The following is a 23212-nucleotide window of genomic DNA, read 5'->3' on the forward strand; positions in this document are numbered from 1 at the left end:
GCCTGTGCTCCGCAACGGGAGAGGCCACAGCAGTGAGAGGCCCGCGTACCGCAAAAAAAAAAAAAAAAAAAAAAAGGTAGGAAATCCCAAGACCGGAGCGTTTAAAGGAAGGAGAGATTTTAAGTAAGGAGCAATGGAAGAGAAATAAAATAGGCTTTAGAGGAGATTGATATGGGATATAGAAAACTTTGGGCAACTTTTGAAAAATATCAGTGTCCTGGTTGCCAAAGGAATTTTACTGTGTGGTCAGGAAGTAGAGTCGTCAGTATCGATGACTGTAGAAGTTGATAGTAAAGAGAAGGTTAGAAGTGGGATGAGGACTAGAGAGTGATGTAGGGAAGATAGGGTTTGATGCTAGAGGTGATAACTTTGTACCTGAGGGTTAACAGAGAAATATCTAGAACAAATAACACTTGAACTCAATCGTAGTATTCAGTAAGCTGGTAGATACCTAAGAGCAGTTTTCCCAGGGAACCCTGTCTAAACGTTGAGTTTGTGGTCGACTGTATTTATACTCCCTAACTTTTCCCTCCCAGTACTGTGCTGGATACTGTAGGGGAACTGAGAAAAATAAGGCATGGTCTCTAAGGGGGGGAAAAAAAAAAAAGACCTTTCACAGCTGGAGAAGATCCTGAGTAGAGGGTGGATCACTGAAGCAGGGACCACAATCATGGATACGAGGGTTTGGGAAAGACACTCCAGGTGAGGAGCGTGAGAAATCACACAGACGGGAAGAAGCGTGGCTGCTCTGGGGAGGGACCGGGCTTGTGATCCTTGTTCTTCTGTGTTCACATACCAGGAAAGAAGGCAGGTCAGAGGGGGAAGATCAGGTCATGGTGATCCCAAGGCTCCAGGCATGAGACTTGAGTTGATTCACTGAGGAAAACTTAAGAACGCGAATAGGGCGGTCACGTGATGTGAGGGGTATTTAAGATCTGACCAATGGGGTGTAGCCCATAACGACCTAGGAAATACTCAGAACGGAGCTCCTACGTCTCAGCGCAGGGGAGAAAAGGACTGGATGACCAAAAAAAGAACAAGCAAGCTAATAGGACATTCCTTGTGATCCCTATTCCAAAAAGGAAAAAAAAAACAGCAGAAGCCGCCTTGACTGAAATCATCAGAACCAGTAGCCGGTATGTCAATGAAAATATTAGTTAAGGTGAGAAAATGACACATCACTTGTATATGGATGAAAACTTTAATGAAAAACGTAAGGTGTATCTGTTTGCCACATTTTTGATGTAAGGCTGGGGTTTCCTCTGAGCCTGCTTACTAGAATACGGTGGTCTGTCTTACATTATGTATCACTTAGGATTTCCAGTATTGCTGTTTTTAAGAGTGAGAATCTTTAAAAAAAAGAACTTTTAGCTTTATTGCAGTATAAATGACAAAACTGTAAGATGTCAAGTACACGTCGTGCTGATTTGATACATGTTTGCCTTGTGGAAGGATGCCCCTCGTTTAGTTAATTAACCCATCCTTCACCTGAGGGAGAATCCTAGCACTAACAAAGCAAACTGAGGGCAGGCTCTTCCCAAATTATAGGGGTCTAGTCCTTGCCAAATTCAGCAGTATTTTGTTTTGTTTTTAAGCAACTTGTTTTTTATGTCTTCGATTGTACTCACTGTTTATAGAAATAAGAAGCCTATTTCTTTTCACAACGATATTTAATTTTATGTAATATCTAATTGAATTATGTAGTTCCAATAACAAGCATAACTGGCATCAAGATGTTGGGCAACACAGTTGGGTGTTGGTACAGAGGCAGGTGGAGAGAACAGAAGGTCCATGCTGTGGGTAGAGTCTTGAGTGGAGGTCCATTGAGGGGGCCTTCTGGCTTCCCTCAGATTTTCTTTTTTTAAAATTGTAGTTATATATAATTATACAATTTTTTAATTAATTAATTAATTATTTTTGACCGCGTTGGGTCTTCGTTGCTGTGTGCGGGCTTTCTCTAGTTGCAGAGAGCGGAGGCTACTCTTCATTGCGGTGCGGGGGCTTCTCTTTGTTGCAGAGCACGGGCTCTAGGCGCACAGGCTTCAGTAGATGTGGCTCGCAGGCTCTAGAGCACAGGCTCAGTAGTTGTGGCGCACGGGCTTAGTTGCCCCACGGCATGTGGGATCTTCCCAGACCAGGGCTCGAACCCGTGTCCCCTGCATTAGCAGGTGGATTCTTAACCACTGTGCCACCAGGGAAGTCCCTTCCCTCAGATTTACTCAGGTGTGTACCTTGTAAAATTTCTCTAGATGCTTTATTTCTGGAATGCATTTTAGGGCATGTCTTTTACATAGGAATGCCACTGCACATTAGAACCCGTCCCTATGTTTGTCTGCCCCATGCAAATTGCTGACCATGTGTTAGTTGCGGGATTTCTGATTCTGCCCGTGTTGATTTCAGCTGGTCCCAGCAAAACTGCTAGTCCCGGCTTAGGATACCACAAAGGTATGGAAACAGTGCAAGGCCAGAATAGTGCTAAGTGTGCTTACTAGTAAACCCTGGTCATATTTACCTCTGTACTTGTTTGTTTGTGCTTTAAAACTAGAGATTCATTTTAAAGTTTATTGCATTGCAAATTGTGTTTGCAACATATGTGTATTGCTTAGCTAACTGGGGCTCAAAGTTCTGTTTAGAATTTTTAGCTTTATTGACTTGGCATTAAATAAAGCAGGACAGTCATATTTGACAAATAGCCTTGTGTATACTTAGAAGTACCATACAGATACAACGTGAGCAAATCTAAATCTGAAATTATTGTACATTTCCCAGTTGGCTTCTCAACTTTAACTGGAACCAGACATTCCTCTACTGACACTCTCATAATGTGTGTGTGTGTGTGTGTGTGTGTGTGTGCGTGTGTATGTGTGCGTACATATATGTATGTGTGTTCATATGCATGTATCTATATAGCCTAACCAGATACTTGTGTGTGTTGTGTTTATGGAATTGTGGCCTCCTTGGGACCAGCTAGTGTGTGTGTGTGTGGTGTGTATGTGTGCGTACATATATGTATGTGTGTTCATATGCATGTATCTATATAGCCTAACCAGATACTTGTGTGTGTTGTGTTTATGGAATTGTGGCCTCCTTGGGACCAGCTACTCTTTCTCCTTCATACAGTATACTCTTTGCATATCCTGTTTGTTTCCTGTTATCCTCTTTTGTTTCCTGTTTGTTCATGGTTTATAGTAATAACATCTCAGGCCTACGTGCTACCTTATGACCTTCATTCAGCTTCAACTCTCACACCAATGTGGAATGCTCTTTCACATTTGTAGTTCAAATTCCTAAGGGAAGTGAACTAACTCAGCCAGTCACTCTCAGTTGCGTTTATGCAGAGACCCTCAAGCCAGGCCCTGCACAAGCCTAAAGACAGCCCATCCTGAGAACAGGGGCCTATTCCCAGTCCCACAGGGTGAGACCAGGGCGGGGAGGAGTTGCCTAATTTGGAATGTAAATGCCAGGCAGGATGCGCTGAGGGCAGGACAGTTTCCCTTACACTCTAGGAGGGCGTGAAAGATAAAGGCTGCCATCAGTTATTCAAAGGGATGTTTTATATACATACAAGCAGTCTTTTCTTTGCCCCATTGCAACACGTACAAATTTCCATTACTGTGATAGAGTTAAGAAAATCAGTCCCCCAACAACAAATTTCCGTTATCCTATGTATGAGTTTGCTTGGGCTGCCATAACAAAGTACCGCAGACTGGTTGGCTTAAACAACAGAAATTGATCTTCTCATTCTCATAGTTCTGGAGGCAGTAAGTCTGAGATCAAGGTATTGTCAGTGTTGTGTGTCTGTGTCCTAAACTTCTCCTCTTAGAACACCGGTCAGAATGGATTAGGGTCCACCCTAATGACTTCATTTTACCTTAGTTAACCTCTTTAAAGGCCCCGTCTGCAAATACAGTCACATTCCGAGGTCCTTGGGTTTAGGACCTCAACATAAGAATTTTGCAGGGGGACACAATTCAGCCCCTAACACCATGGTATACTAACTGTGTAAATTATAAGCTTTGCTGCTAGCTCTTCAGTCCACAAATCACTATATAAATAACAGATGCATATCATGATCAGTGACCAATCACATCACTTCTTCCAAAGTGTGTTGGTGATTGGTCACTGAGCATCTGTTATTCAGTCCACTTACAGACAGCAAAGCATGTGGTTGTGGTGCCTCCTCATCTCCCAGTGATAAACCCACAGAAATAATCAGGAGAGGAAATTGACCACCAAATGTGAAAATGGAGCAAAGAGACAAAAAGTAACAACACAGGAAGTGAAATTGGATGTATTTCGAAGATTTGAAAAGGGCAACATCAAGCTGAAGCTAGGAGTCCTCATGAAACTACAATACAAATCATACTGGAAAAGCCCGATGAATATAAAAAGCAAGCTAAAGTCACCTTAACGTATTTTAGTGTAAATTGCACTAGGAACATGAAGCCACTTATGGTTTGAATTTGAATATTTACTTTGGATTGAAGACTATAACAATAATAAATTATAAAAAAAATCCAATCAGTTGGCCTAGTGTTCAGGCCGAAGTGTCGAATTTAGTTGCCACATTGAAAGAAAATGATAATTACAAGGAAACTGGAGAAGAACATACTACTGCTGGTAAAGGCTGGTTTCATCATTTCAGAAATGGGCATGAATTGATTATTGTTTTTGTTTTTTTGTTTTTTTGTTTTTTTTTTGTGGTACGCGGGCCTCTCACTGTTGTGGCCTCTCCCGTTGCAGAGCACAGGCTCCGGACGCACAGGCTCAGTGGTCATGGCTCACGGGCCCAGCCGCTCCACGGCATGTGGGATCTTCCCGGACCAGGGCACGAACCCGTGTCCCCTGCATTGGCAGGCGGATTCTCAACCACTGCGCCACCAGGGAAGCCCATGAATTGATTATTGTTGAGTGGGCTTGGTGGTGCTGCCAGGGCACATGAGGGCATGACTATGAAATCTGCACCCAGGTTCCAAAGATTAGTTAAGGCAGGAGGTTGTGAAGATCACAGATGTTTACTGCTGATGAGACAGATCTTTTTGGAAGACAACCGTATCAAGAGCTTAGGTGAAGAAAGATGTAGGATCACAGAGTGGCCTTTGGAGTGGAATCTAGATATTCAGCCAGAGGAACTTAGTGAAGGCAAACCTACCGACATAATGAAGAAAATGGTTGTGATGAAAAAGATGAAGATGTCCCAGAGGAAGTGACATCAGCCAGAAAAAAGAGAAAACTTCACATTAAGGGAACTGAGAGATTTCAAGACGTTGAAAGGGCAAAGGATAAAATGTTGAAAGCTGATCCCTGGCAATTTGCCAAGGCTTAGAAAAGACTCTTGCTCTGTATCCTAAGCTATTTGATGAGAAGAAAAAGAAGCCAAGTGCTATCCAAATGTTCTTGATACATTTTCTACCATTTTAATGTCATATTTCTAATGTTTTGAATTAGTGTTCTAAATACTCATTTTACTGTTTTTCATTTCCCTGTACATGCATAACCCACAGTAAGAGTTTTTAATGCTTTGATACAAGTTTGTCAGTGTCGTGGAATGATCATAATTTTCGCATTGATTATCGGAATGACTTTGTTCGGTTTCAACTTGCATGGTCATTTGTATGGTCCCTCACTTCCATGCAAAACAAGGACTGCATACGTGTGTGTGTATGTGCGTGTGCATGTGTGTGTATGTGTGTCTGCCTGTCTTTGCTGGAAGTCTTCCTGAGATGTGTACCATGTTATGTTTTTATTTGTGTTATTCACCTAAGCCTAAGCATAATTTAGCCTTTCCTTGATGATTCAGAGTCATCCTTTGTGCTGTAAAGTAGAATAACCTCCAAGTTAGAGTGTGGTTTATGCAGCCAAACTTCCAAATTTCACGTCCTGGGTCTGTGACTGATTTAATTTTTTATTTGAAGTATAGTTGATTTACAATCTTACATTAATTTCAGGTGTACGGCATAGTGATTCGGTATTTTTACAGATTGTACTCCACTAAAAGTTATTACAAGATACTGGCTGTAATTCCCTGTGGTATGTAGTGTATCCTTGTTTCTCACCTATTTTATACAGAGTAGTTTGTATCTCTTAATCCTGTACACTTGGTCTCTGTGCCTCAGTTTCCTCATCTGTAAAATGAGGAGGATAACAGGATCTCATAGGGTTGTTGTGAGGATTGAATGAGCAAATGTGTATAGAGCACGGAGTGCCTGGCAACGTGGTGAACAGTGTGCTAGCTGCTACTCTTGCTGTCAGTGGTGATGGTGGTAGTAGTAGAAGGACTCAGGATGCCATGTATCTTAAGATGTATTGAAATTGATGTGCTTTCCTTCCTCTACGAAATGGCCTCAAACTACTGTGCTCTTGATTTCTTGTGTTGCTTTATTTATGTGGCCTCCTCCCTTGTAACCTGGCTTTTGGAGGCCTTCTTTACATCTGCCTCGAGCAAAACAAGCACCCTGCTCTTAACCCCTGTCTCATTTGAATTTAATGCCTTAACCATGGTGGGTTTACAGATGAGAGAATTGGCCTTGTGCTAGTGGCCTGTAAGCCTGGGTGAGGGCTCCCATTCCTCCTGGACGGCCTGTCACGGGGAAGCCCAGAAGAGCACTGTTTATTTGGCTCCAGGACTTGTGCTTCGCCATTTGTCATCCTCTCCGAATGAGGTTCTACTCCTAATCATTGTGTTTTACCTATCTATCTCAGAAGCATTAAGTTATTGTTTGCAAGCGTTCACATTATACCGCAATCTGTTACCTTCTTTTGGCATGTCCTCGTGTTTTTAGTATCCTGAGAACCTCCAAGTACACAGGTGGCCCAGGCCCCCCAGAGAAGCCCTGATCTAGAAACAAGCAGGTGGAGTTCTGGCTCTTAGGAGTTGATAGTAACTGGATGTATGGTCTCAGGGTAAGAAAGCAGAAGGGTATTTCTTTTAATTCTCCATCGTTGCTCTAAACCTCTTGCAGGCTCCCAAGTTCTCTCTTGGGTTCTGTGGTTGATTCCCCCAAGGGTGCTGGAGCATAGCACGTGCCTGACTCGTAAGAACAAAGGTGTTAATACATTAGGTTTGTACTGTGGTAGGGTCTACGGGACCAAAGGTTTTGTTGTTGTTAAATATTCCTATTATAAGAAAGTTTCTCATACAAGAAATCTTAAATATTCCACTTCTTGGTTGTTGTTGCTGCTGCTATTGCTCTGAAATCTAAATCCACTAAATCTAAGTCATTCTCTGGATAGAGTATTATGCTTAATACTGCCCAAAAGGTCCATAGTTGGTCTTGTGGCTGAAATAGTTTTTATAGTCCCTATACTTTTTCCTCTTCCCAACCTCAAATTTCTTTTACCTGAAATCTGTGCTAATTTACCTTGTCTCAGCTGTATAAAGTGTGGTTCCCCTTTTCCCCTCCTCCTCCAGGTGTCCTTATGTGGCTTCCTTATGCCATTTAGTGGGGAAAGAAAGAGCCTTGGGTCATTTTTGCAAAAGGGATCTCAAGTTGTCAAACAAGAAACTGAAAAGCTCTCAGTACCAGAAATTCAGTTAAACTGAGGCTACATCTGTTTTCCCTTAATGGCCAGCGTGTTGTGCATTTCAGTCCCCAACTCAAGGAGAGCTGGTATCTGAGTTGCCTGACAAATGAGTGAAATAAGAAATGAGGGTCTTTTAAATTATCATCAGTTAATTGCACCCCAGAGGAAAAAAATAATTTTTTTAACTGGGCTAAAATCCTTAGCCTTCAGATTAAGCTGTTTCATTTCTTAAGTATTTGAGGCATTTGTTAACAACAGTATAAAGTCTGTGTACAGGTATTTCCTTACATCGTGGATATTTCCTTAATAACATTGAATGAGTGAATAATTGAGGATTTTTGAAAAGGCTTCTAGTCATTGGCCAGGACAAGACCAAACGTGCTTCTTGTTGAAATACTGTAAGGTTTGAGTTTGGAAGGAAAGCTAGCAAGATTTCACTAGCATTGTGTGATGAGGTGTTAGGATGCGTATGAACCTGCAGTTGTTGGGGATTTTTCCTTACTGTTGAATTTGGTTTCTTTTTCGGGGACTTTTTTATTGGGGTAAAAAACACATAACGTAAAATTTACTATTTTAACCATTCTACGTTTATATTTAAGCACATTGCTGTGCACCCATCACCATTCTCCACTCCAGAACTTTTTCATCATCTCAAACTGAAGTTCTGTACTCATAAATCAATCACTCCCTGTACCCCTATTCACTTGTTCCCTGGGGACCACTGTTCTCCTTCCTCATATAAGTGGAATCCTACAATATTTGTCTTTTTGTGTCCTGCTTATTTCACCTCTGGAAATTTGATTTTATGCATACTTGTTTAACAGATTGCTTTGAGGGGTGGTAATTGTTGACCTCAAAAAATAAAACAATTATTTTATCAGCAAAAAGGAGCTTGTTCGGGAATAGCAGAGAATTGTTATTCAGGACAAGCATGCTGTAACAAAAACCCTAGGCAAGTCCAACAAACAAAGGAGAGGAACGTTATTTTATGGAGAAAAAGGAGGAAGTTGGGAGGGGTTGTTTTGAATAAAATGCCAATGGAGAAAAGGGAAAGTTCAGAGTGATAATGTTTTCTCACTGGCTGAGTTGCTGGGTTAGTAGATTTCTTATAGGAGATGCAATGTACAGTTGACCCTTGAGCAAGGCCAGGGTTAGGAGCACTGACCATACCAGCAGTCAAAAATCTGTCTATAATTTATTGTCGGCCCTCTGCACCTGCAGGTCCTCGACACCCAACTTGGGATCCAACCAGCTGCAAATCATGTAGTGCTGTAGTACAATATTTACTATTGAAAACAATCAGTGTGTAAGTGGACCCGTGCAGTTCAAACCCATATGTTGTTCAAGGGTCAACCGTACATCTGTTCTGGTTGGGTCCTGTAACTGGTGATTCTGTCCTGTTGATTCTTCTCTTGGGCTCTGTAATTGACAATTCTTCCTGTAATTGACTGTGGAGTGGGGCTTTGTGAGGGCTCCCCCTTGTGGCCTCCTGACTCCATTTTCATGAGGCTTCCCTTTATTTTCACATGATAATTAAAAACTTAACAGTTGTCCAGTTTCAGCCTTGGGTCTGAAGTTCTGCATCCGAAAGTGCTACAGTCTTTATTAAACCGAGTGACTAAAATGATGTGGCATTTTGATCAAGAGCTCCACGTTCAATTTTTTTGTTGTTAAATACTCCTATTATAAGAAAGTTTTTCATACAAGAAATCTTAAATTTTTCTTAAAAATTCCACTTATTGGTTGTTGTTGCTGCTACTATTGCTCTGATTGTTTGGAGGTTCATTACCTGTATTATTTGCTTCCAGGTCTTGGCAGGGCTTGAGGGAAGTTTGGTCTCCCTGAAATCAAGTTTAGTGGTCCGCAGGAAGCACTGGAATTGACATGTAATTAGCAACAATCCTGTCTTTACTGCTTAGCCCTCAGTTCTGTAACCCTCACCCTCACCCCCAGCAGCATCCTAGTCTTCTTCTGGAATCCAATTAGAGTTCTAAGGAAGGTGCACCCCCAGAGAGGAGGGAAGGTGAGAGGGAAAAGAGAGACCTTGTCAGGGGGGCAGGTATTTAAATTTAGAATACTAAATTTCACATTTCATATCCAAGAGATGCCCCATGCATTGTCTAGAATTGTTCTCGAATTGCTCCTTTCATTTTTTCTTAAGATGGTCTGTTCCACTGTAAGGTCTGTGCCGCACTGCTTGGTGAATTTAGAGATGCTGAGTGGAAAAGACAACCACAGTGAAACAATGCGCCCGGAGCTGGCTTGTGGCTTTTGTTTGCTTGTCCCTGTTTACCTATTCATAGTCATGGATCCCTTCTGCCGCTGCCTGGTATTGTGGAGTTACGTATAATAGCACCCCACTATACCACAGGTTGAGAAGAGCAAAGATAATGCACACTTTCTGGACTGTTCATCTTTCACTAAAAGATGTAGTGTGTGTCAGGATGACAGAGGGGCACGGCTGGACCCACGTGCAGCTGATTCCCGGGTCTGCTATGTGCTCTGTGAGCTGCAAAGTGTTTCCTTTAAAACAACTAATCCTGCATGACCGTCTCTGCATTTTGCTATCAGAACCTATACACACACACACACACACACACACACACACACACACACACACACGCTGCTTTCTTAACTCATTGGGGAAAGAGCCACTCTGTATCTCATCCTTGCACATCCTGTGTCATGATCATGTATTCTTTAAAAAAAAAAAAATGAAAGAGAAAGAGAAAAGGGGCGGGGGGTGGAGAAGGTTGCCATCCAGTGGAGGAAGGAGTAATTCCCAGCTTCATTCAGGAAAAAACGCAGGCTGAAATATGCTTAACTATTTTAACTTGGCTGGGGATTTTTATCACCAGAAGGGTTTTTTCCTTCCATTTTTCCAAATGGGTGCCATGTGCCTTTAAGGGAAGAAGTGCCTCACCAAACTTCGCTGTAGTTGTGTCTCACCGTTTGGGTAGGGAAGGAAAGTGTTAATTTCTTATTTGTACACTTTTTTTCCCCCGACTTCCTTCCTATTCACTTCATTAAATCTAGAGGCAGTTCAGCATGGGAGCCGTCTGTATGTTGAATTAGGGCTCGCACTCTTGCGCAACACGTCACCAGTCGGAAACTGGGGGTTTGCTTCTGTGATTTATTTCAATATTGTGCTGGTAAAAGGTTTGGAAGGGAATTCTTTGTGGGGTAGTACTTGAGCATTGTGTAGCAAGTTTTGTGTGTGTGTCACTCGCCCCTAGCCCTGAGTGGTGTCAGTGAAGCCAGTTGAATAAATAATTTTTTAAAGAGGAGAATAGTTTAAAATTTTCCATGCATAATTTTACTTACAGGCGGGAGTAATCTTACTCCACTCGAAGTGCGAAAAGCACGGGGAAATATTTAGTGAATTGATTTCCATTAGAAAAAGACCCTTAGAAATCCCTGAACATAAAGCACTGCATATGGATGTGTTTGGGGTCTTTGGGGAGGAGGGAAGATGTTTTGTAGTTCTCTGCATTCCTGCATAAAACCTTAATTTAAGGGGAATAATGGTCAGTACTTTGTGTGTTTCCTTATGATTCCAAAACCTAAATTTGCTAAGAATCTGCACGTATTAGCAATTGTAATAAAAATCGTTTCACTGGTTCTTTTTGCAGTTTAATTTGTTTTCGCTTCTTAGCTACTCCCAGATTTAGAGATTGAAAAGTCCAAATATCACAAGCTTATGCTTTGTTCCTTTTTTGCAAAATTAAGGGGGGAGGAGGTAAAGTAGAAATATTCTTTTCACAACTTCCCCCTCATCATTTATCCCACAGAAAAGAAAAACAATGAAAAATTTTACAGCATGAAACTGAAAGTGAAGTGTCACAGTTGTTCGGGATTTTCTTTAAAGAGAATAACATACTGTATTAAAATATTTGAGAACATGCACATTGCTTTTACTTACATGCATTTAATGAAAAAGTCTTTTATCCAAAAAAAAAAAAAAAAATCATCTTAGACTGCTCCAAAACCACGCAGCCTGTTTTTTTCAAGGCACTAAAATGAGCTTTAAAATACAAAAATAAAAAATAAAAGCATACCTGGTTTTAATTTTTTTTTAATAAATTTGAATATTAATTTGTTTTCTTATTGGCTTAATTGTTCAAATGCAAGTAAGAGTCAGAAACCACCTGAGCTAAAATCTCTAATTCTGCTGCCTGGAATAATAAGGGGGAAAAAAATATGATAAGTAGTTGTCAATATTAAAACAGGCTGAAGGAGGAAGGCTTCGGGCCTTGTAGTGGGTAGAATGAAACAGCAGATTTGAGTATCCACAATCCTTTCAGTATTAAATTTTCAGTAAAATAAAATTACTTGTATATGAAAACATAGCCTTTCCCCAGCTCTCTTTTTTTTCCTGATCAGCTGATGAAGAGACTAGCAGCTCGCTGCTTTGCTGGCTTGTTAATTTTATCCCCACTAACTGTGATTTCCGATAGCCGGCCTGCTGATAGTGGTAAGGTAAATATCCTTTTTCGTTGCCGTCTTGAAGATTCAGTAGAACTACATCCCAGGCATGTGTAGGTGTGTAACACATCAAAAGCCGGTGTTCTCCGTATTTCTGTGTGTAACTGGGTGCTTGAGGAGAGCAGTACCATTAACTGTTGACAGCCTTGCATGCTGTATTTATTATTAGCATGTTCAGCCTCCAAGATTTGCGGGACAATTTCCTTTTCTTGATCTTCGCTTTAGCTGCAGTGTGTTTAGCTGTATAGTGGGTGTCCTGCTTTTAGGCAAACGAATATTAATGAAATAACGTGGAGCTTCTTTTTCCTTTTTCTTTTTTCTTTTTCCTGATAACCCATCAGACCTTGCCTCCTTCATAGTGGTTATCATCTGAACACTGTAGGATCGTGATGGAAATTGTCTTTTGATTATTAAGGCCTAGGCTCAGACTGTCCCTTTAGGATTCTGTCTGTGTGCATGTTGCTTCTCTGGGGTTGCACGTTGGAAGATGCATAGAAAACCTTTTTTTTTTTTTTTTTTTTTTTTTTTTAAATCCCACTGGCGTTTTTAACATGCCAGGTTGTTTTGTGTTCTGCACCAGGTTTTCTTCACAAAACCTTTCTTTTTCAGAAGGCATTGTACATAAGTGAAAGAAATTATGTCTGAGCTGTAATCACTCTTTATATTGATTGTTATACTCACATGATCATAAATATTAGCCATGTTTGATGCTGTGGAGAAATGAAGGTAATTGCCTGATGATTAGAGCTCTTTTCAGCCACGAGACACACTGGAGGCAATATTGAGAGGCAGGAGGAACAAATAACATCAGTTATTTTGTGTAAGAAACCAATCTCGAAATGTAATTTCAAGGTCTTTTTAAAAATCTTCTTTTCCATGGTCAAATTTTCTCTTATCTATTGTTGTTTTTTTCTTTGCAGTTTTTGGTTTGGTTTTTTTTTCCCTTTATTCTTCTTAAGTTTTGAGATTTACTAGGGGGAAAAAAAAAGTTTAAACTTCTGGGTCTGTCACATGGATCTTTTAGCCATTTATGAACAGGTTTCTTTTTATACCTGGTTGTTTTTATAGCTATTTTATTATCTCTCTGCATTAGTGCTGCTGGCTCTGGTTTAAAGCAAGCGTTTGCAGGTAATTGGAAAAAAGTGTTTTTTGTTTGTGTGTGTGTTCTTGATCTGGATGATTTAAGTGCGTTTACCCAGGAATGTGGCTTTGTACTTCCTGTTTCCTTGTTTACTAATTGCTACGTTAGAAGAAAATCTGGATGGAATTTTGATTTTATGTTGTGAATCATGAATAAATTGATGTTCAACCTCAAAGAAGAGAAGATCAAAGCTTATATGATTGTAAGGATGTCGTCTTAGGGAAATTTTTTCTTCACTCACCCCTTCTTTTGGTTTACCTTTTACCTTCTATAGTAATGAGACAATAAAGGTCTTTTTCTTATATTGAGCTGAAATGTCATTTGGTTTTAGTTATCTTCAAACACTTAAATGTAGAGATCTTTTCATATTTGTCACATTCTTTGCTATTAGTGTTTCGGGCCTTCACATAGTTTGCTCATGAAACAGACTTGGGTTAAAGATGCATTTATCCAATATGGTGGCCTTCTATTTTTCCTTCTTACTTCACTGATTACTGTTAACTTTTACTTTTTTTTGTTGTTGTTAGTTTTATTTTATTCTACTTATGTAAATTGTTTTCTTTTCGGTATTCTCTTGTCTTGAATTTTTCTCCTTCGTTCCCTATTAACAGGCCATTGAAGACGGCAATTTGGAAGAAATGGAAGAGGAAGTACGGCTTAAGAAACGAAAAAGACGAAGAAATGTGGATAAAGATCCTGCAAAAGAAGATGTGGAAAAGGCCAAGAAGAGGAGAGGTCGCCCTCCAGCTGAGAAACTGTCACCAAATCCCCCTAAACTGACAAAGCAGATGAACGCTATCATTGATACTGTGATAAACTACAAAGACAGGTGAGCATTTCATTCCTTCACCTCCATCATCTTCATCAAGACCACAGGTAACTCTGCCTGCAGAGCAAGATTTATTAAGGTGTACGCTGGGTTCCAGGCCCTTTCTACCGCCTGTTTGATGGTTTTTGCTCCAGAGGTATCAGTAAACTTGTACTCTATTCAGAGAGGCTGCTCTTGATATTTTGTGTGATATTTTACCAGGTGTTATTTAAGGTATTTGGAAATAGGAGTTTAGATGACAAAATTAAAGGGAAAAAAACCTAAGCTGGAGAAGGGTTCTTAAGGATTTCCAAAATACCATCACTGATGTGGAAGGATTGGAAAGAGAGTGAAATTATACCTTTGGATTGAGATGTTAGAGGAGAAAAAGAGTCCTATCACATATTTAAGGGAAATGTTCATGCTAGGACTTTGTTTTATGCCAAACCGATGCTTGCATCAAAAATACCGTTCCTTCTTTCCTTCTAAGACACTTGAATTTCTGAGCACTTGTTCGAGCCATCTCCCTCTTTCTCATGACCCTACCTAGACAGGATGGTTTTTCAGCACATTTCCCTCTTTTGCATGGAACTTTTGAATGTGAACTTTGAGAAATCTGCACTGGACACTATCCCCAGGCCATTTTTAAACAATAAACAGTTATTTGAAAACCAAAGTAAAGATGTTCTAGGGTGTCAGGCAGCCCTATATAGTCGACTGATAAACTGGTTAGGCTACGTTTTGGTTAGTTGATTTGATTTCTGCTCAGTAATCATGTGATGCAGTTTTAATAGGAAGATGACATCTCATTTCAGTTGAAAAATTGAAATTTTTTTTCCTCTAAGTTACATAGTGGCATGAATCAGTTTTTCGTTCCCAAAAATTCTTGACATTGACTGGTGTTGCTCTATATAACTGGAATTGTTTACTACAAATAAGTTGTGCTTTTAGTTCTTCGTGGTAATTTTAGTCGCATGTCTTCATACAACTAAAGGAAGAAAACCTCATCGTGAAGATTAAGTAGTATAAAAAGCAAGAAACTTTCAATGGCGTTTTACTGATAGCTCCTTAGAGAAACTATGAAGACTTCTCAGAAATGGTGAAAGGGACATAGGAGCAGATGCGTGTGGAAGGGTCAGAATTTCTTGCTCCTCTCTACCTACCAGGTCTCTCAGGTTCCCTGCTTACTCTTTTCACTATTATTTTCCTTTTTTTTTTTTTAAAGTCATTCCCTTTGAGAATTCTAAAGTGGCCACACAGGGCAGCCCCATTAGTCACCAAATCCCCCTAAACTGACAAAGCAGATGAACGCTATCATTGATACTGTGATAAACTACAAAGACAGGTGAGCATTTCATTCCTTCACCTCCATCATCTTCATCAAGACCACAGGTAACTCTGCCTGCAGAGCAAGATTTATTAAGGTGTACGCTGGGTTCCAGGCCCTTTCTACCGCCTGTTTGATGGTTTTTGCTCCAGAGGTATCAGTAAACTTGTACTCTATTCAGAGAGGCTGCTCTTGATATTTTGTGTGATATTTTACCAGGTGTTATTTAAGGTATTTGGAAATAGGAGTTTAGATGACAAAATTAAAGGGAAAAAAACCTAAGCTGGAGAAGGGTTCTTAAGGATTTCCAAAATACCATCACTGATGTGGAAGGATTGGAAAGAGAGTGAAATTATACCTTTGGATTGAGATGTTAGAGGAGAAAAAGAGTCCTATCACATATTTAAGGGAAATGTTCATGCTAGGACTTTGTTTTATGCCAAACCGATGCTTGCATCAAAAATACCGTTCCTTCTTTCCTTCTAAGACACTTGAATTTCTGAGCACTTGTTCGAGCCATCTCCCTCTTTCTCATGACCCTACCTAGACAGGATGGTTTTTCAGCACATTTCCCTCTTTTGCATGGAACTTTTGAATGTGAACTTTGAGAAATCTGCACTGGACACTATCCCCAGGCCATTTTTAAACAATAAACAGTTATTTGAAAACCAAAGTAAAGATGTTCTAGGGTGTCAGGCAGCCCTATATAGTCGACTGATAAACTGGTTAGGCTACGTTTTGGTTAGTTGATTTGATTTCTGCTCAGTAATCATGTGATGCAGTTTTAATAGGAAGATGACATCTCATTTCAGTTGAAAAATTGAAATTTTTTTTCCTCTAAGTTACATAGTGGCATGAATCAGTTTTTCGTTCCCAAAAATTCTTGACATTGACTGGTGTTGCTCTATATAACTGGAATTGTTTACTACAAATAAGTTGTGCTTTTAGTTCTTCGTGGTAATTTTAGTCGCATGTCTTCATACAACTAAAGGAAGAAAACCTCATCGTGAAGATTAAGTAGTATAAAAAGCAAGAAACTTTCAATGGCGTTTTACTGATAGCTCCTTAGAGAAACTATGAAGACTTCTCAGAAATGGTGAAAGGGACATAGGAGCAGATGCGTGTGGAAGGGTCAGAATTTCTTGCTCCTCTCTACCTACCAGGTCTCTCAGGTTCCCTGCTTACTCTTTTCACTATTATTTTCCTTTTTTTTTTTTTAAAGTCATTCCCTTTGAGAATTCTAAAGTGGCCACACAGGGCAGCCCCATTACATTAGGTTTGGATAAGCTGTTCATTGACACAGGGGAATGACAGTAATTTAGGAAGGAAAATTTGGCTACGAGATCATTCTTTGCCCAGATGAACACGCAAACTTCCTTGTAAACCCGGAGTCAGTAATTCTCTCTTGTCACGTTTCTGTTCCTCCCCAGCTGTACTGGTAGATTGGCTGGAAGCAGGAGTAGTTTCCAGGAAGCCAGGTTGGACAGTTACACCTTATTTTATCAGCCCATGGTGTACAGAAAAATAAGCAGAGAGTATCACTCTGCACATACCTCTAACTTTTTGCCTTTGTCCCGGGAGAGTGAAAATGCCTGTGGCTTTGACCAGGTGTGCCTTGATGTCTAACAGGCATTGTGTTCATTACCTGCTGAGTGAGCCTAGGGCTGCTGTAACATTGAGAAGGGCCAAGAAAGTCCTTGGAGGTTTGGAAGCGAGGCCTTTTATGCCAGGTGATGGCTGTCTCCTCCTTTAATGGTGTAAAAGAAGTCACCAGCCAGTGGACCACGTACTGCCAACAGATGGTTTTATTTCATGTTTCTCTTTTTTTTTTCCTTTTTTTTTTTTTTTTTTTTTTTGAAGCAAACACATAAAGCTGGAGAGAGTTCTTATAAAAACGTCAGGGTTTCCCTCCTTCCCACTTTTTTGGAAAAACCTAAAAATCTGGCAGCACTCTACCTAGCCTTCCCTAAGGTAACAGTAGGAGTGGAACCCCAACCCGTTGCAGACTGTCTGCTCTAGGCGGCCACCATCCCCATCGCTCACTATCGTCCCTCCAATATGGAGTGTCAGTTGCCATTTATCATCGTGTTTTTCGCACCTGACCCACGTCACTCCTTTATATCACCTGCTGGCTCTGTAGCCTTTTAGGTTTGTGATTTCCTGACGCACAGGGCTATGGGCTGATGACTTTTCCAGAACCCACCCCCAAATACAGAGTGGTATGAAGTTAGGTCTCTTTAACCTCAGCTAAGCATAGCACAGTAGTTTAAGCTCTTGTCTTGGTTTAACTACCTGCATTTGAATCCTATCTCTACCATTTACTACCTGTGGAGCAGCTGGGCAATTTACTTAACCTCCCTGATCCTCAGTTTCCTAGTCCACAAAATGGAATGATTACTGTACCTGCCTCTAGAGGTGTTAGGAAGATTTGATGAGTTAATATAGCTCTTTGAACAGTTTAATTATTAATAATCAGCCTTTCAGACAATTTATAGCAAATCAGGTAGGTGAATGGAGCTCTGAGCACTATAAAGAAAACGTCCTTGCTCATACGGCTTTCATATTGTTATTTCCAAAACCAGAAAACACAGCTTCACGGGGAATGATGACTGAGCATGTCTTTGCTTGTACTATAGGGAGAGGCTATTTAAATATTTCAACCTGCAGACACCGAATCGTTTGTTTGTTTTCCCCCTTTCTCTGGTTTTATTTGTTTGTTTTACTTTTCCTGAAAGTAACCTGGTAAGGCCCATTCTATTACTGCCCACGTTTAGGTACTTCTGGGAAGTATGTTCTAAATTCTCCACTGCTACATGTTTCATGTATATTTCGTGTTAGTGATCCTCTAGAAAAAAAGCACTTACTCAGTTTATGTTTTTTATGTCTCTTACCGAATTTGGTGCTCAAGTAGGAGGTACTCAAATTAGGAGGGCCTTAATTAGATACATCATATTTTTGGTTGTTTTTAGAAAATGCTGCTGAGAAATGTACTTCTCCATGTGTTGAGATTTTTGCACCAGTAAAGTCAGTGACTAATATAGTAACAACCTACCTGTGAAAGAAGTACCACCTGGACTAACCTCCTTCCTATCACCTCAGTCAAATGTTACAGCTCTGACGGTCGTGTACATTAGCAGCGTATTAAATAAGAACTGCCATCTATATTTAACTGATACATAAGAATTAATTAGCTCTTATGAGACAGTTTTTTTTTTTTTCAAAGTTCTTGCATGATTCTGGGACAGATGTATTTTTATTGTTTAAAAAGAACTAGGATAATTTGTGTCTATTTATTGCCTTTGTTTTCAGTGCCAGTCCTAATTTTTTTTTAGGGGGATGCTTTTAAAAATTGTGAGCCCCTCTCCCCTCCGAGAGCCAATAATTCTGTGTGATTCACAAATGTAAAATTTTTCTGCGGTAATCTCTACTAGAGGTAGCACTGATCTGTTGTTACCGTTCCCACCATTTTATTTTTCCAAATAGAAAACTTGATATGAAGTATTATTGGAAGGCTTTGTTTTGATTTGTTAAGCATGCTTATGTAGAAGGCTTTTAAAATTATATTCTCCCTTTATATAATATTTAACCTAAGATCTTTTTTTTTTCTTGGAAAAGGGATTCATCCTAATTTGCATCTGTACCCTTTAAAATTGCCCCTGTGAAGAGATGGTGATGGTGAAAAAGCAGGGTCTGGGTTTGGGGGAGCTATTCCAAGTCTAGAGACATGGCTTATAGTTACTTGGATAAGGAGGGAGATTCCTAGGGGGGATTCTTAGTGTTAGAAGGGGTTTTAGCTCTACCTGGTCCAGTTTCCCAGATGTGTCCCCCTGCATCGCCTCTAGCAGATCATCATCTAACCTTGTGCGGACATGCCCAGCGTTAGTCGCTGTGTCAGGAAGCCGTTCGCAACACCAAAGGACAGCTCTAAACTCGACAGGCATTTCCTATATGAAAACAGACTCAGCCCTCTGACTTCTAGCTTTTGTTCTGCTTGGAACTTCAGAGAGTCAATCTGTTCTCATTCCGAGAAATGTCCTTTAAAATATTCATAAACGTATCTGCCTCAGGACATTCTCCTTCGGGTTGTAACACCTCACTTTGATATCTATGTGATGCCTGGACTTCCAGCCATCGTGGTCCCCCGCAACCCCGTCCCGCCCTTAGACACATTTTACTTTCTTAGTGTCCCATTGAAAACATAGCACCCAGAACTCCAGAGGTATTCCGATGGCGGCTAATTGCAGGATGGTTAGCCTCCTTATTCTGGACACCAAAATTCTGTTAACATAACTCAGGAGCATGTTAACTTTTTTCACCAACCTCGACTCAGAGTTAACTCACGTTGAAAACGCGACTTCTTGAAAAACTCCCTCTCCCGCAAAACATACACACAGTTCTTTTCTCACGTGAATGCTGCCAAGGTTTACCCTTCAGCTAAACCTCTGATTTTTTGTATCCTGTATCGACTTATTCTTATATAGTTTCATCTTTCTGATTTTTGTACCACCGTTCTAGCCTATTGATGTAACACTGTGTTATTTTATGCCTTTTTTAAAAAACAAAACAAAACCACGTTTACTTGTTTTCCTGAGTTGCTGTCATCTGAAGATTTGCTATAAGCTATTGTGAAGAAACTTCTAAAGGGCAAAGGACAGGTCTTCTATAACATGCCCCTGAAAGTCACTTAAGGTTGACATGAATTTATTAATCAGTAATCTTTAAAGTTGATGAACCGTCTGTGAACTCACATGACCATGCTATCATGTCACCCACATTCATCTATCCTTTCTCAAGGTTATCAAAAAAAAGCTAAAACCAAGATATACCGTGTTTGTGGCCTCTCCAATCCATCAACCTAGAAACCCTGCCGAAAGAATGAAATGAGGTTAGCTTGCCATGGCTTTTTCTAAGGGACCCCCTACCGGTACTTAATGATGTTATTTATCTTCTCTCTGTAGCCCTGTGGCATCTGAATAATTTCCTCTAAATTTTGACCAAGGGTCCACATCAAGCACAGCCGTCTCGAGTTTCCCTTCTCCTTTTGAAAGTGGGACATTTAGTCTTCTGATTCCATTTCTATTCTCTGTGATTTCTTAAACGTCATTAGCCAAAAGCAATCTACACACTCTTTCAGGATGTAATTAGTTTGCAACTGGACACTTGAACTCATCTGAAGCTTCTTGATATGCTCTAGCGACTCTCCTATCAGTAGCTTTTGTTCAACATTTATTATGCCTTGCTTTTCAAATGTGAGCGTTGTTCATGTTCCCCAAGAGTCTGGAAACAGAATATGAGGAGGTTATCGTCACCTCCTCCCGCTCTGACAGTTGTGTGAAGACCAGCAGGAGCGTACTGCGAGGATGGGCCCCGCTGTCTGCAGAGGGTCTGGACTTCAGGTGCAGCTCTGAGGACGGACAAGGGAAGCAGCAGGGAGGCGGGAGATACCTGCCTGACCCTGGCACACAGTGGGGCGGCCAGGGGCGGCCAAACGGCGCCTTCCTCCCTGATACCTGATGCCCCCTTCAGGCTCTGCTCTCTTCCCGGAGGCTAGACTGTCTTCTTCTTGCCCCTCATTTTAAGAAACACTGATGACGTCCCTAGGAATGGTGGAAGGCCTCAGCGTCTTCTGAATCTTGGCTCTCCCCACATTGTAGAAAATCATTCATTGATCCTGGAAATATTAATTGCATTATTGCCCCCTTCTTTCCAGCCCTGAGGGCCAGAGGGTAAAAAAAACTCACGGTACTTACCTCCACTAGCTCGCCATGCGGTAGAGGAGACAGCCCGGAGAGTACTGAACAGGCAGGTGGCCTGGGAGATTCAGGGAAGGCGGGGTCACGGGAGCCCCTTATATAAGAAGATAATAACATTATCTTGAGTTTATGGTCTCTTTTGGGGGGGGGAAATTATATCTATATGATATATATATTTATATATATGTGATATATATATATATATCACTATCACTGCATTTACCTGGGAAAATAGAGCCGGCATTTTACCCCGTTACATTATAGTACCTTTCTAAGGACTTGGGAATACTGCAAACCTAGGGACTAAGTGTACTTGTTTAATTCCTATATACAGATGGAAAGTCATTGGTAGCATTTCCCTCGTTTTGAGTAAGGCTGAGCTACTGTCTTAAAGGCCCATGTATACACAGTCAACCCATATTCCAGAAGGGATGGGCTCTTACTTTAAAAAGTTGCCTTTTCTTATTCCAATATTATCTCCCCAAAGTGCTTCATCTGAAGCGTATTTAGGTATTTATGATGTCGAAGGCTTTCCCTCAGTTATCATCATCCTGAGTCTTCCATCCAAGATGGACTAATCACACCAGTGTTCACACTGTCTTTTAAAAATTGACTTGTAGTAACATACAGTTTGAAAGCCAAATCCGTGCCATCACTTAATATGCTTTTTTGTTGTGTTCGTACTTTTTTGTTCAGTCAGATTGCTGAGCCATGTAGGTCTGTCCCCACATACTCCTTATCAGAATCGTTCGAAAGCGTTCTGTTGGAATTTCCTCTGATCAGAGGCTTCCTTCCCCGATGAGGTGTAATCTCCGTTAGTGTCAGATCACAGAACCATGCCTGCCTCTCTCTCCAAAGTGTTTGCAGCGTGTCCCATAACATGTCTACAGAATGCTCTTCACTATTACGCATTCTGAGACAACACGGTCTATCTCAGCTCCGGTAGCCCCTTGGTTAACACCGTCATCAACTCAGGGTCCCCAGTGTGTTGGGAGAAAAGTGGTCCCAATTCTGCGCCTGATTCCTAACATGCCCTTACGGAGTTTCCTCAGCATTTCTCCCAGGCCCCCCACCACTTCTGTGTCCTCACCCACTGTCTGCATCAGGTCCTTACCATCGTCTCTGGCCGTTCCTGGACAGCTGCGTGCTGCCTGCTTCTCCTCCTGCCTCTGATTCATGGATCCCCTCTTGTCAGTGGTTACTTAAGCACTTTCAGTAGCTTCTCATTGCCTACCCGATAGCGACCAGACTTCTTACCGTGGGAAAGACAGTCTTCCACAACCTGGCCCTAGGACCTTCCCAACTTCATCTTCCAACGTGCAACCCTCCCTTGTATGTCAGACATTTCCACCCGATTCTCTGCTTTTCCAGCATCGCCTGTACTTTTCGCCTCGCCACTCCTGGATTTATGCTTTGCGCCTTCTGTAGTGTCTCCCGCTCTCCCAGGGCACGGTGGGTAAGGTCTCTGAGGAGGGATGTGTAAGTGGCCAGACGTGGGCTGCGTATGCCAATGGCACCGTCTTTGCCTGGAGTAAGATCTAGAGGGGATGGAGGGATTTCCCAGGGCGTGACACCCCTCTCAGCTGCTTCTCTGCCACCACACAAAGGAACGCCAGCGGTGCAGTTTGCAAAATCCTCCATGGAAGAGGCTTCCCTAGAGGCCTGGAGAAGGGCCAGAGACCTCACATGGTGGTTGTCATTTCCAGTTGAATATCATTAACTCGGTGATCTGTTGGAAAAGAATGGAGGTCTGGGAAGGAGAGCTGACTACCTAGATGGTGTTCAGAAACCGAGTTAGGCTGTGGTTCGGTGCACCCTGTGTGTGCTGGCCGCTGTAACAAAGTACAGTATCCCGTTTAGGGTTCACAACCATTTTCTGAGGTAAGTATTATCCCCATTTTACAAGTGAGGAGTTAGACTCGGATAGGCTGAAGCTACTGCATTCCTAAGGTCACGCCCTACCCCCGCCAAGCAAACGCTGCCTGTCCTCCACTGCTTCTACAACGACGGATGGAAACGTGTGGAGGGAAATGAGACCAGAGGAACAGGCATTTACGCGTTCGGGAGAAGCAGGAAACGCCCCCAGTAATCTTCCCAACAGTCCCCCGAGGTTGGCAAGGCAGGTAGGTGAGGAGACTGAGGCTTGGAGCGTGAAATGAATTACCTGAGGTCAC

General features: G+C 41.3%; 1 protein-coding gene across 1 annotated transcript in view; it reads left to right on the forward strand.

The window, feature by feature from the left end:
- SMARCA2 (SWI/SNF related BAF chromatin remodeling complex subunit ATPase 2) overlaps window positions 1-23212 on the forward strand; it is a 153206-nt gene that overhangs the window by 104370 nt on the left and 25624 nt on the right. The window contains exon 25 of the mRNA XM_028493907.2: window positions 13762-13979. Coding sequence (XP_028349708.2) covers window positions 13762-13979 — 218 coding nt within the window. The remainder of the gene's footprint in view (window positions 1-13761; window positions 13980-23212) is intronic.

The sequence above is a fragment of the Physeter macrocephalus genome, chromosome 9 (genome assembly GCF_002837175.3).
Source record: "Physeter macrocephalus isolate SW-GA chromosome 9, ASM283717v5, whole genome shotgun sequence".
In the NCBI taxonomy this organism is placed as follows: Eukaryota; Metazoa; Chordata; class Mammalia; order Artiodactyla; family Physeteridae; genus Physeter; species Physeter macrocephalus.